Genomic DNA, 15,400 nt, shown 5'->3' with positions numbered 1-15,400 from the left:
GGGGGGGGGGGGGGGGGGGGGGGGGGGGGGGGGGGGGGCACACTGTTCAGTGATTTGTAGACATACATGAGTATTTTGAACTGGATTCGAAAGTGAACCGGTAACTAGTGCAGTGAGGCCAAAACTGGTGTAATGCACTCTCTTTTGCCTGTACTGGTTAAAAATGGGGCTGCTGCATTCTGGACCAGTTGTAGTCGTGCAGTGGAGGTCTGACTGATACCAAACAGGAGTGAATTGCAGTAATCAAGCAAGCCTAGATGTAATGAAAGCATGTATTACTGTCTCCAGGTTCTTTTTGGACAATATGGGCTTCAGTTTAGACAGCCGCCTCAGTTGGAAGAAGCATGATTTTAAAATCAAGTTTACATGATTGTTAAGTTTCAGGGAAGGGTCCATTATCACGCCCAGATTAGTGACTCTTTGTTTTTCTCGCAGGGTTAGAGTGGAAAGGTCGATGCAGTGGTTTGTGATCGTGTCATTGGGAGGGAACAACATGACTTCAGACTTCTTTTCATTGAAACTTAAGAATTTTAAAGCCATCCAGTCCCTGATGTCAGCCAGGCAGTTGAGCAGCGGTTGAATAGAGCATGTACCATTGTGTCTTAGGGGGAAGTAAATTTGACAGTCATTGGCATAGAAGTGGAAGGGCATGTTGTGTTTCCGGAAAATAGCACCAAGCGGCAGCAGGTATAAAGAGAATAGGAGGGGACCTAGTATGGACCCCTGCGGAACCCCCCTTTAAGCTCTGCCTCTGCGGAACTAAAATCCTTGATAGAGACACAAAAGGATCGGTCAGTGAGGGAAGATCTGAACCAATTGAGGGCTGATCCTGTGACGCCCGCCCACTGCTCCAGCCTAGCAATGAGGATCTCATGGCCGATGGTGTCAAAGGCGGCTGTGAGGTCCAACAGGACAAGCAGCACAGAATCACTGGTATCTGTGAATCTGAAGATGTCGTTAAAGACCTTCAGCAGGGCAGTTTCAGTGCTGTGGAGAGGTTTAAAACCAGATTGGAAAAGCTCTAAGATGGCGTGATCCTCCAAGAAGCACTTCAACTGGGACTCGACTATTTTCTCCAGTACTTTAGAAAAAAATGGGAGTTTGGAGACAGGCCGGTAGTTGGAAACGACTGAGGGGTCAAGGTTTGGTTTTTTTCAGGAGAGGCTGGACAGCAGCATGTTTAAAGGATTTTGGCACCACGCCAGTGGATAAACTACTGTTTACTATATCAAGAATGGACAGACCTAGAGTAGGAAAAACCTCCTTTAGTAGTCGAGGGGGGACCACATCAAAGGGGGAGCCAGAAGGTTTCAAGCTGCACATGACCTGCTCTAGAGAAGATAGAGTGATGGGTTCAAAATGGTCAAAAGGAGCTACAGATTGAGGTGGGATGGATGGGTCATGAGTTGGAGGGGAAATGAGAGCCCGGGTGGTCGCAATTTTTTCCAAAAAGAAATGTAAGAAGTTGTCGCACAGCTCAGTTGAGGCTTCCAGAGGTGATGGTTCAGTGAGGTGGAGAACAGAGTTTAGGGTGGAGAAGAGGACACGTGGGTTGTGAGAGTTTGAGGTAATTATATCAGAGAAGAATTTGGATTTAGCAGCTTTTACTGCTTTCTGATAACAGCGCCAACTCTCTTTAAGTATCTGGAAAGAGACCTGCAGCCCGTCTTTCCTCCACTTTTGTTCCGCCCTCCTACATTGCTGCCTAATGGCCTTGGTGACGTCACTCAGCCAAGGTTCTACTCTGAGTTTTGATTTTTTTGGTTTTAACAGGCGCAACATGATCCAGAGTCTTTAAGCAGACAGAGTTGAACTGGGATGTCAGCTCCTCAGTGGTGGTGAGAAACACTGGGGCCTGAATTATCATTTCAGAGTTACAAACATCTGTGAAACGTGTGGCAGTGAAGTGGTTATTGGTCCGGGTGCTACATGCAGGAATGCACGACTTAGGAGTTAGATGGGGGAGGTTGAACTCAAACTAGACTGGCATGTGGTCTGAAAAAATATTATCACCAATAACAAGATTATTAATAGTCACATCATGAGTTAAAACAAGGTCCAGTGTATGTCCACGCTCTTGGGTGGGACCGTTTACATGCTGAGTTAAATTAAATGAGTCCAATAGATCTAAAAAGTCCTTAACCAAGGGCTTCTCAGGACAGCACACGTGCAAATTAAAGTCCCCAATAATGAAAACATACTCATATTTTGGTGTGATTTCAGCCAAGAAGTCAGAAAACTCATTTAAGAAATCCTTAGATCGAGGTGGGCGGTAGACGAGTGCAAATAACGACGGAGGTGAATGTCCGAGTTCAAAGACACTCAGCTCAAAGCTGGCGCAGGAAACTGGGATGGGCAGTTGTTTACAGTCAAAAGTTGATTTGAATATTGTTAATAATCCACCACCGCGCCGGCCTGATGGCCGCGGGGCGTTAAAACACAGACAGTTTGGTGGCAGGAATTCTGTCAAGGCGCTGGACTCACCCGTAGACATCAAAGTCTCTGTGATGCACAGCAAGTGCAAATTGTCCTCTTGAAAGTAATCCCTGAGGATAAAAGTTTTGTTGGTAACAGATCTTGCATTGACCAAATACATCCGGATAAATATCCTGATGCATGCTCAATAATCCAGGTAGAAAAATCCAAAAAAGTTCAATCTGGTCCTCTGGACATTCAAAAAAAACAAAAAAACAAAACAAAGCAAAAAAATATAGAAACGTTTCGTCTCTCATCCGAGAGACTTCCTCAGTCTGAGGTGCTGTTTTCAGCTCAGTCTCTTAAATACCACCTTCTCAGAGTGGATCAACCAGTTTGCTGCTGACAACCAAAACCAGCTGATCACATGATCAAGAAGGACCATCAGCCTAACAATGGATCATTAGCACCTGATGGCTGTTTACTATTCACAGAGGGCTGAGTGATACTAGCAATCACAGCATTGTAAGAGGGGGACAGTTGAACCTGGAGGCCTCCACCCCTGTTTAACGATGGACGATTTCTTTTCACAAAGATGGCCTCCTTTACTCCTCTCTCAAACCATCGTTCCTCTCTATCCAGGATGTGCACATCTTCATCCCTGAAAGAGTGACCGCTGGCCTGGACCTACGACCTCCCGAGTTGAGGTCAGCAGCACACCACCCCCACTATAAACAGTGTTAGTGGTGTACTGCTCCCCCCCAAGACGCTGGATGGTGGACCAGAATTGCTTCAAAGCCGTGCCCAAGTTTTTGCCTCAGCGACCACCCGAGTCGCATGTCGCTTGGACTGCTAGTACCCATGAGCTGCTTCCGGGGTCTCACAGGCCAATAAGTCCTGATAGGACTCCTTCTTCAGCCTGACTGCATCCCTCACTGCCAGTGTCCACCACCTGGTTCGAGGGTTGCAGCCGCTACAGGCACGACAACCTTCCGACCGCAGTTCCGGTAAGCCGCCTCGACAATAGAGGCATGAAACATGGCCCATTCGGACTCAATGTCTCCTACCTTCCCTGGAACATGTTTAAAGTTTTCCCAGAGGTGGGAGTTAAAACTCCGTCTCACAGGAGACTCTGCCAGACGTTCCCAGCAAACCCTCACAATACGTTTGGGTCTGCCAGGTCTGATCGGCATCCTCCCCCACCATCGGAGCCAACTCACCACTAGGTAGTGATCAGTGGACAGCTCCGCCCCTCTTTTCACCCGAGTGTCCAAGACATGTGGCCTCAGATCAGATGAGATGACGACAAAGTCGATCATCGAACTGCGGTCTAAGTTGTCTTGGTGCCAAGAGCACATATGGACACCCTTAAGCTTGAACATGGTGTTTGTTATGGACAATCTATGACGAGCACAGAAGTCCAACAACAGAGCACCACTCGGGTTCAGATCAAGGGGGCCGTTCCTCCCAACCACACCTCTCCAGGTCTTACTGTCATTGCCCACGTGAGCATTGAAGTCCCCCAGCAGAACAAGGGAGTCCCAGGAGGTGCACTTTCCAGTACCCCCTCCAAGGACTCCAAAAAGGGTGGATAATCTGGTCTGCCGTTTGGTGCATAAGCACAAACGACAGTCAGAACCCGTCCCCCCACACGTAGGCGGAGGGAGGCCACCCTCTCATTCACCGGGGTGAACCCCAACACACAGGTACCAAGATGGGGGGCAATAACTATGCCCACTCCTGCTCGGCGCCTCTCACCAGGGGCAACTCCAAAGTGGAAGAGTGTCAAAGCATTTCAATTCTATTTATTTAAGTTTTATTTATTTAGCGCCAAATCACAACAAAGTTGTCTCGGGGCATGTGAGGGACCAGACTCCAATGAGGACAAAAAAGTGTTCAAAGTAGAAAAAAGGTTTCAGTTTTAATTCTTCCAAAAAATAGTTAAAGCCTAAAAACTTAAGGCAAGAATAAATCAAAAAGTAAGTAACAAATTTGGATCCAAACTGACTAAGGTCAACTGAACTCTAACTGAACACAAAAAAAACCCTTCCCCTTAAAACAAACAAAAGGCTGCTTAAATAGAGGTGGAGTAACCTAAGTCTACCACATGAGGGAGGCACAACATGACAAAGAACAAATAAATACAAAATTAACTAAAGCATCCTATGAAACAAATAAAGCAAAACTAACTTTAACTTAGCACAAACAATAAGTGAATATTTAAGTGACAAAATTAACTATTGAGATCAACTTGAAACAAGTCTCCCCCTTCAGTCTTTCAGAAAATGGTTTGCTCCAGGTTTCCTCCTCCAGCTGGTTTATATCAGCAGCACCTCAAACAAAAAACAAGTGTAAGTCAACCATTCAGACAGACATTAACTAAATGAAATGACCAACTTAAACAGACTATAAGCTGTAACTAATATGAAGAAAAAATAGATACTAACACGATGTGGTGGTGGTAGGAGCATCCACCACAGGGCACTTTACAGGAGCATTCATGTACATAAAAAATCCTATTAGTAAAGTTCTCTATCTAAGGAAGCAGTAGACAAGTTGAATCTTGAGTTTGTTGCAGTCTCCCATCTTGAGTCGGAGTCAGAGTTTCTTTATTGTCATTCGCACCTCATGTGGTACATGTGGTGGAGCGAAATTATGTACACGGGGTCCCAGTTACATCCAACAATAAAATGTATAAGAAAAAAAAAGCAAGCACTGTGGCAACAGTGGAAAGAAAAACTCTCTTTTAAAAGGAAGAAACGTCCAGCAGAACCAGGCACATGACAAGCGGTTATTTGCTTTGACCGGCTAAACAGTAGCAGAGTGAAAAATGTGGTCAGTTTGTCCTCCAGCAGTCTAAGCCTATAGCAGTATAACTAAGGGACAGCTCAGGTAACCCAAGCCGACCCTAACTAGGATTTAGCAAAAAGGAAAGTCTTAAGCCTAGTCTTAAAACTGGATAATGTGTCAGCCTCATGGACAAAAATTGGAAGTTGGTTCCACAAGAGAGGAGCCTGATAACTGAAAGCTCTGCCTTTCATTCTGTTTTTGGAAACTCTAGGAACCGCGAGTAAACCTGCAGCCTGAGAGCGAAGTGCTCTGTTCGGAAAATATGGAACAATAAGATCTGTAATATAAGATGGAGCTAAGTTGTTGAGAGTTTTGTAGGTTGGAATAGGATTTTGAATTCTGTTCTGTATTTGATAGGGAGCCAATGGAGAGAAGCTAAAACTGGAACGATATGATCTCTCCTACTAACTCCAGTTAAGACTCTGGCAGCATAATTTTTTTAGTCCAAAGCGGAACAAACCAGTTATGTTGGTGCTAAGATGTTCTCTTTGGCACGCCATCTCCTCCATTGCCGGCCCTCTCCCAGGTTGACAGTCATGTCAAACTGGTTCAAAACCAACAAAGTCCATGCTCAATAATCCTGGTATGCAAAAAGAAAATAAACTGTCCAGATAACCTGGGAGTGGGCCAGCACCGGAAGCGTGGGTGTGCCAAAGAGACCATCTTAGCACTAATATAACTGGTTTGTTCTATTTTAGAGTAAGCTGTTGGCGGAAGAATCAGTTTTGTGTTGCGTGTTTCCTTGACTCATGAAGCCTTCTGGATCGAAGATGAAATGTTTCAGCACAAAAAGAAAACAAAAAAAAAACTGTCCAGATGACCTGACTGAAAATTGTTGGATTGTATACCTTGATTATTGAGCATGGACTTTGAAAGATATCTGATGTTCAATAATCCAAATTTAATGATTTTATGATTTTGTTCTGATAAAGTCACTGTGTTTATTTTAATCAGATTTTTATGGTTTATATTTTTAGAGCTGATTTTTGGTTTATTTAATTTGAGCCGTGGGCGATTTGACACTGTTTCAATGGGGGTGTGGGTGGGTAACAGGGAAGAAGCAGCAGAGAGGTGTGGAGGACTACAACTCTGCTTCCTGGACTGGACCCTGGGCTGTCAATAATTTAGGGGATAAACAAAATCAGCCATATTTCTAGAAAGAAGAGCGGCTCCGTCCAAAGTGGGATGGATGCCATCTCTCCGCATCAGACCAGGTTTTCCCCAGAAAGAACTCCAGTTATCTATGCAGCTCACGTCGTTGTCAGAACAACACCTGGACACCCAGCGGTTAAACAACGACATACGACTAAACATGTCATCGCTGGTCAGGTTGGGGAGGTGGCCAAAGAAAACTACGGAGTCTGACATGGTTTTAGCAAAGTCACACACCAAAGCAACATTAATTTTTGTGACCTCCGATTGGCGTAACCGGGTGTCATTACCTTCGTCTTGAATAACAGTCTTACTGTATTTAGCCTTAGCCTTAGTCAGCAGTTTCAGATAAGATTCTGTTGCCTGATCTGGCCCCCAGAATGCATTTAACTATGGCCGCTGGAGTCCCTAAAGCCACGTTTCTGACTATGGAGCTGCCAGTAACCAGGGTCTGCTTCTCAGTGGGTGTGTCACTGAGAGAGGAAAATCAATTAGAAACGTGACTGGTTTGGTGGTGAACTGGGGGCTTAGCCTTAGCACTGTGCTTCCTCCGGACCGTCACCTAGCCGGCCTGTGGTCCCGTCTGCTCGGGGTCTGCTGGAGGACCGCTAACGGGAGCTAGTCTCTGTGGTTCTGTGCTGTCTAAGGGGACCTGACTAGCTACTGGTTTTTCTACAGCGCTGAGCCGAGCTTCCAGTTCAGACAGCCTCTCCTCCAAAGCTACCATAAGACTACATTTGTTACATGTATGAGTACCACTAAAGGAGGCAGAGGAGTAGCTAGACATTTGACACATGGAGCAAGAGAAAACTGGGAGAGAAGCAGAAGCCCTGCTAAGCTAAAGCTAGCAAGAGCTAGCATATCCCAAAACATCAACAAAAACCGAGAAGTGTTGATTGATAATAGGTGTTTAAAGCACTATCGAACAGTAGAAAAACAACTGTACTAAGTGTGTTTGTGAACTAGAATGGAAAAACTGTGCAAATGACATAAATCCGGAAAACAAAAGACAACTTGAGCAAACAATTCACTCGAGCTTCAGCAGAGAAACAGGAAGTGACACATTACGTCTTTCCACGAACGTGCAACGTCAGGAAAGGCCAGCCATTTTATGTGGCTGCAAACTGTGAAATGGATTTCCTGAATGTGTCACGGGTCTTATTACTCTGGGTTTCATGAGACACGCCTCTGGAAATCCATTCCATAGTTGGAAGCCAACTTGCAGAGCAGCCGCAGGGAATCGCATGTGGAGATGTTTCAGCAGACACAGATATGTATCATGGATCGGAAATCTCTGCAGGTTGGATCAGAAAAATCTGGCACGTCCGTTTTGCTGGTATCGGAATCCGATACCGGATCAGATCGACCCCATTCCTATCTAAAATTGATGCAGAAAAACTGGATCATGCATTTGTCACGTCTAGACTGGACCATTGCAATGGTTTATTATCTGGGTGTCCAAATACTTCTTTAAAACGTCTTCAGTTGATCCAAAATGCTGCTGCCAGAGTCTTAACTGGAGTTACTGGGAGAGATCATATCTCTCCAGTTTTAGCTTCTCTCCATTGGCTCCCTGTCAAATCCAGAATAGAATTCAAAATATTTCTTCTAACCTACAAAGCTCTCAACAACCTGGCTCCATCTTATATTACAGATCTTATTGTTCCATATTTTCCTAACAGAGTACTTTGCTCTCAGACTGCAGGTTTACTCACGGTTCCTAGTTTTCAAGAGCAGAATGGGAGGAAGAACTTTCAGTTATCAGGCTCCTCTCTTGTGGAACCAACTTCCAGATTCTGTCTGTGAGACTGACACATTATCCAGTTTTAAGACTGGGCTTAAGACTTTACTTTTTGTCAAATCCTTTAGTTAGGGTTGGCTTATTATGCTTCCTTAAGCTTAGACTACTAAAGGACAAATTGACCTAATTTCTTAAATTAATTGTTAAAATTAAATATTTTTCATTTGAACCAATTCTATGTTAACATGATTTTTGACCTGCCATTGTGTATCTGTTCTTACCAAACCCAGCTGGTCGAAGCAGATGGTCCTCTTGTCCTGATCCTGGTTCTGCTAAAGGTTTCTTCCTCATGAGGGAGTTTTTCTTTCCACTGTCGCCTTCATGCTTGTTCAAGATGAGAGTTCTGCGATGGAGTTAAACTCAAAGCTGCTCCTCAGATAAATAATGTTCAATTATTATTTTATACATGAATGTTTCTGTTAACTTATTTTTTATATTATAATGTTTCTGTTCAGTGCCCTGAGATGACTTCTGTTGTGACTTGGAGCTATAGAAATAAACTTAATTGAATAGTAATATTTAAACAGCACAACATAGAATTTAATTACCTGAATTTTTGTATGTTGTCTGCTAACTGCTGCTCCCTGAACACAGACTGAGTCAATGGTCTGCTTCTGGAACTGGCTGTAGAGAATGTCCATGAAGCACGATTAGATGGAACAATTACAGTAATTCAGAAAGAAGCTGAAACTATCATCCTCCAGCAGCCTCACAAACTCTGCACCGTTCACAGTACAGCTCTCATACTGACGAGTTATCGCTCCGTGCTACCGCACACACACGCATCACAGACTAATAGGTTCGCTAAGTCATGCTCATGTCTGCGCGCTTTATTAACTCATTCCTTACCTGTGTAAACAGTAAATAAGGCAAGCAGGCACATGAGGATTACTGCCATTAGAATTTTTTATGTCTCTTGAGGTGGTGGTGTGGTCAGCTCCAGTCCTCTCCTCACAGGAGGACCCTGCTAGCATAAACAAACCCATAAACAGAACAGACCTGAAAACAAAGGTCTTCCATATCTGCCAGATCAAAATGATTGCTGCACCTCTTTTAAATGAACCGACAGCTACGTGTAAATAATTTTTCAATAAGGCACATTAATGACTGCCATTCGAATTTTTCACATCGCCTCCAGTCCACAACCAGCGCCAAATTCAATGGGTCGTAGTCGACCAATTATCTGCCTGATTAAAATTAATGCGTCGCCTCTTTAAAATGCACTGCTGACAGCTAAATAATATTTCAAACATAGTCTAGTAACAGTTGTGACTAGTGAGTGTCACTGCACAATTTTTTTCTGGGACAAATAAAAAAAAAAAAATTAATAAATCTTACCGGGACAGTGGCACCGGAAGCTCCATCCATATGCTGCGCCGGTTAAGGGCGCTAGAGTGGTGTGCCAAGATTCTCCCTATCTCTTCTATCGAATCGGAATAACTGTGCATGTGCAATTTTTAACAAGAGTCTATGGACTAGATTTTTGCTCCCCCAGGGTCCGGAAATACGTCAACAATCACACAACGGTTTTGAAAGACACAACTTAATACATCATTAACTATAAGTTATTTATCTTACACAACAAAAAAAGTACATATATTTTGAAACATTTTTATTTTATGATTTCATTTTTATTTAATTTTTTTAAAGTGTTCAATGTAAAATGGTGAGTGGCGCCCGTGTGTCCTCTGTTGATGAGCTGCCACTGCAACTAATCCCCAATTGCTCCCCGGGCGCTTCCATAGCTGCCCACTGGGTGTATCTCAGGTGTGATGGGTTAAATGCAGAGAACTAATTTCGCCATTGTATGGAAACATACAATGATGATGATCTCAGACTTCCTTTCTCTTCCCTTGCCTTCCTTTTATCATATTTATTTTGGACCTTGTAAATATATTTCTTTTTCACTTTTTGGTACCCTTATTACATGCTTCAGTATTTCTTGTTTGTTTGTTTTTGTTGTTTTTAGCGAGTCGAATTGGTTCTTCTCATCCTGATCATTTCATTGTATTGTTGACCTTGTGTTAACCTGCATATTGTTGCTGCTGCTGCTGATCTGTTTCATGTTGCTGCTGATCTGTTTCAATGTTGATGTGTTCATGCGTGCACATCTGCTCACAGACTCATGTTCATGTTTGTGCTGATGTTCAATGTTTTATGTTATGAGTGCTTAGTGTATATTTAGTTGATGTTTTTCTTAGTTCATATCTTAGATGTTATTACTGTTTTTCTTATTCATTTTATTGTTGGATGTAACTGGGACCCCGTGTACATAATTTCGCTCCACCACATGTACCACATGAGGTGCGAATGACAATAAAGAAAATCTGACTCTGACTCTCTGATATGACAAAAACAACATTAGTAAATAAGGTTAAACAAGAAAAGCAACAGCCTGCAATTTATTTATTTATTTTTGTGTCATTCCAGAGTCACAATTTATGAATTAAAAAAAAAGGGTTGCTCAAGATTGCGGTAGTGCAGTAAAGATTTTTTCGATGGATGCATAATGTGTCTTATGCAGTACTCCTGTTTTCAAATCTGTTAAACATTATCAACAAATTTAATGTAATTTGTTTTGGTTTGACTATTTTTCAGATGTAATCAGTGTGGACGATCTTCTGCACGTCCATCCCGGTTCTATGAGTTGGAGCTGAACATTCAGGGCCACAAAAATCTTGCTGAGTGCATCACAGAGTTCCTAAAGGTAATTTTCATTTCCCGGTGGGATTTTCCACCAAACCAGTCTCAATTCTTTTTTAAGGTTATGCTTGCTGCACACCAACATTTCACTTATTTTAACTACTAAAGCACAAGCAGTGGAATCATTTTAACTACTAAAGCACAAGCAGTGGAATCAAAAAACCTTTTGGTCACTTTAGGCAGGTTTGTAGAGACAAATGACCAAACCAAATAAAATGTGAAAAATGTTTCATTTCTCCAAGTTTGAATAGCATTTCTTGTACCTAATTTTAGTCAAAACGATAAAAAAACAGTTTCAGCATCATTCAAAAGCACAAATTGTTTGGTTTGTAAGCACAACAGATGGAGTTTGCAGATCCTTCTTGAAACATCAGGTGCAACTTCTGTTTGCATTTCTGTTTAAAGAAGTACCAGAAATCAAAAATCTGGAGGACGTCAGTATTTACAGGGGTGCTTAAAAGTTTGTGAAGCCTTTATAATTTTTTATATTTCTGCATAAATATGACCTAAAACATCATCAGATTTTCACAGAAGTCCTAAAAGTAGGTAAAGAGAACCCAGTTAAACAATTGAGACAAAAATATTATACATGGTCATTTATTTATTGAGGAAAATGATCCAATATTATTATTATTACCATTAGTTTATTTGACCGGGACAATGCACACAAACATAGAACAGAACAAGTCTGTGACTGATGTGTTGCACAAAGAGTATATATATAGCTATTGCTAATTCGCAACTCCAGTCCCTGGTTGGGGATTTCTACGCATTAAAATGCATACAATCGATCAATCTAAATACAGTAAGAGTACCTACATATTCCTGCCTACATATACATGTACTCAACCTTACAACCTCCAAATTAATATAATAAAATCTATACATTAAAATACAAACAATTTAAAAATCTAGATACAATAAAAATGCAAAATGTTTTTCTCCTTATATATTCATAAACAACCTTGCAACCTCCAGATTTATATAAATATATTTGCACATCCTTAATACCTCCCCATCCTCACACATTCAGTTAACATCTGTTCCCTCTAAGCTGCGCGCCTGTGCAATCGCACACATTCTCTGCACATTCTCTGCACGTGTCCAGAATCCAACTCGCCTTACCAGCTGGTGGCGGTAGTGGTTGCTTAAGCTATTTACTAGACACCACTAAACATGCTAAGAAGAAAAACCTGAAAAGTTACTCAGCCAAAATGGAGGATTTATTGGCTTTATTGAACAATATGCTCAGTCAGAGATGCTCTAATGGAGTAACTCATGAGCTGTAACTTGTAAACCTAATCCCAAATCCTAAAACTTTTTGCCTCCCCTTCCAGCTTTAAACCCATCTATTTTCCATTTTAGTATAGATATTTACAATAAAGTTCGGATTGGTAGGCGGCGTGCTCAGTTCTGTTGATGGGTTGGGGCACCCCACTTTTCTAATGGTAGGGGAAACGCTGATTTTTATTATGTACAAATATGCACAAGGTTCATGTTAAAATTGCAAAACATATTCCACTGTGCTGTAATCACTGAAACTGTTTTCACAATCAGCTGTAGATATGAAAAAGTTCTGTTTAAATTTGTCATTAAATCTTAAAGGTTTGTGTTTCATAAAATTTAAAAACATAAAAAACACAAAAGTACTGCGTATTAATTAATATACATACAAACCGGATTCCAAAAAAGTTGGGACACTAAATAAATTGTGAGTAAAAACTGAATGCAATGATGTGGAGGTGCCAACATCTAATATTTTATTCAGAATAGAACACAAATCACAGATCAAAAGTTTAAACTGAGAGAATGTTTCATTTTAAGTGAAAAATCTGTTGTTTCCAAATTTCATGGCGTCAACAAATCCCCAAAAAGTTGGGACAAGTCCATTTTTACCACTGTGTGGCATCCCCCTTCTTCTTACAACACTCAACAGACGTCTGGGGACAGAGGAGACCAGTTTCTCCAGTTTAAAAATAGGAATGCTCTCCCATTCATGTCTAATACAGGCCTCTAAAGCCCCTTATCCACGGGTCTTTTTGGTACTCCTATGTAACTAGTTGTGGCCGATTGCAGGATTTATCAACAATGCCTTTAACGGTGGAACCCACCCCATTTTTGGGACCTAAATCACTGAGGTCCCAGGTCTGGTTCTTTTAGGGTCTAGTTGTGACATCAGCGCACTGTAGGTCACTGATTGGTCAGGGGGCGTATTCATTGGTGGAGGGCGGAGATTCAGTCTTCCACGGAAATCACAATCCACCATTTTCTTTTTCACCCGCATAACAGACAACAAGAAATCGGAGGAGCTTATTTTGGAATATTTTATAAGGTAAAACAAATAATCATGGCACAACCGTGGTCGAATGCTGAAGTTCAGGCATTTCTCTGTTTGCTGGCCGATGAACAAGTGCAGCGCGAGCTAGATGGAACGAAACGAAATGAAAAGATTTTTCAAGAGGTGTCTGCGCAGATGGCGGTGCAGGGCTTCCATCGCACACCAAAGCAAAGAGGAAAGCTTAAAAAACTAATAGTTGATGGTGAGTGTATTTTATTTACTTTAAGCATATTTCCTTTTCCTCATGCAACCGTTTCTTTGCGTTTTCTGAAAGTACTCTGAACAAACGAGGCAGACGCGGTTACGTCGTCATTAGTTAGCATCATTGCTAACTGTACTCTGTTGCTGTTTTTCCACTCTTATTTTGATGCAGAAAGTCCCACTGAAGATGAAGGTTCGCCAGATTCTGCTTTTGACTGTCCAATCCTCCCCGCTTCTGACCCTTCCCGACCACACCAGCTCCAAGTACATCTACACCACAGAGTACATCTATGCCACCAGGCACATCCACGCCACCGGGCACATCCACACCATCGGGCAACACGCAGCAGAGCGGCACCGAACAGCACCCGTTACTAGGTAAGAAGCAACAATCGTGTTTAACATCACATTGATCGTGTCGATATGAATGTTGTTTTGTTTTTGTTGTAAAACACCTTGCATGTATTCAAACTACTTGTTTATTCAGTTGTAATGGATAAATGCTAAATTTAGTTATTCATTTATTACTTAAACTTTCATTTATGAAGTTTATTATTGAAATTATACAGGGTGTAGTGATTTTTGTTCAGATTAACGATGCTCTGTTCTTTTTCTAAATTAGCACAAACCGTTGTAAATGACTACATGTAGTTTATTTATGCCCACCTGCTTACTATCATTAAAGTACTAGACTGCTTTATGAACAGAATCATTTCTGATCTTGTAAACAAACACCTTTTGAAATTAGCAGGAACTTTAATGTAAATAATTTATTTAAAAACTCTACCTGTACTTCATCATCTAACAGCCATTTTCTTGTGTGTTATTCCTAGGCAATAGGAAGCGCAGATCAACAAGTGCAGCAGAGAGCTTTGTTTCTGCGCACACAGAACAAGAGGAGATGAACCAGAAGCAGAGAGAGAAACACTTCCATTTTATTTGTGAGGATGCCAAAAAAGCAAGGCAAGAAGAAGCTGCAGCAGCGAGGAAGCAGGAGAAGGCAATTAGGAGGGAGGAGATGGCCTTGAGGAGAGAGGAAGCAGATGTTCGCAGAGAGGAAGCAGCACAGCGAAGGCAGGAGGCTGAACAGAGTGCTGCTTTCAGTCAGGCACTCCTTGGGGTGCTGGAATCCATTGCCCGTTCCATGGCAAACAGACATGTTTAAAAATATTTAGAGTAGATCATAGTTGATCTATAGAAATGTAGATCCTGCAAGGTAAGCCCACAAATAGCCAAACGTAGCTTGTTAAGTTTGCATATATAATTAGTGTATAATTGGTTTTTTTTGTACAGGTCTTTATTTCTAATAAAAGAAACATTTTCAAGTCTTGAGCTTCCATCTGATCATCAAAAGTGAAGTGCTTACAGTGTTTTTTTACGTCAATAGTGTAGGATAAGTGAAGTAATTGTTTTTTACCTGTAACAATGCTGGTGAAGATTCTCAGTTATCCTTGACACGGCAAATCCCCCCCAAAACAGATAAAAACAAAACCACAGGACTTTTTTTAAAACTGAAGACGTTTCGCTAATCATCCGAGGAGCACACACAATTCAATGAAAAAAGGAATCTGGGATTAAAGTTATAAATCTGTGGTGTTCTGTAAGCTTGCTGGAGATTGATCTGCATGTGTCAGTCTCCATAATACAAGTTTACGGCACACCACAGCTTTATAACTTGAATCACACTCCTCGTTTCATTATCGGCCATGATGTCCATCCTGTGGATCCAGCTGCATCTTTTTCACCCAAGGTCAAAAATTCTCTCCACGACTTTCACTGTGGTACAAAGGAGCACTAACTTAATATTGCTTAACAGCACTTCAATCATGAAGATAATTTGCGACAGCTTAATTTAAAGAGCTGCGTGGTAAACATAAACTCTGAAAGAGTTGTTAAATATCAAATCAAATGTAGGTTATTATGTAATGTACGTAATATAT

General features: G+C 41.7%; 1 protein-coding gene across 1 annotated transcript in view; it reads left to right on the top strand.

The window, feature by feature from the left end:
* Positions 1-15,400, top strand: part of usp48 (ubiquitin specific peptidase 48) — a gene marked incomplete at its 5' end in the record, with an annotated part of 242,914 nt that overhangs the window by 10,971 nt on the left and 216,543 nt on the right. Inside the window, 1 exon segment of the mRNA XM_037678534.1 lies at positions 10,817-10,925. Within this exon segment, the coding sequence (XP_037534462.1) occupies positions 10,817-10,925 (109 nt within the window).

The sequence above is a fragment of the Nematolebias whitei genome, chromosome 7, assembly GCF_014905685.2.
Source record: "Nematolebias whitei isolate Nwh7 chromosome 7, NemWhi1, whole genome shotgun sequence".
Lineage (NCBI taxonomy): Eukaryota > Metazoa > Chordata > Actinopteri > Cyprinodontiformes > Rivulidae > Nematolebias > Nematolebias whitei.
The sequence above is the reverse complement of the archived record's forward strand: the minus strand, read 5'-3'. Positions and strand labels throughout refer to the sequence as shown.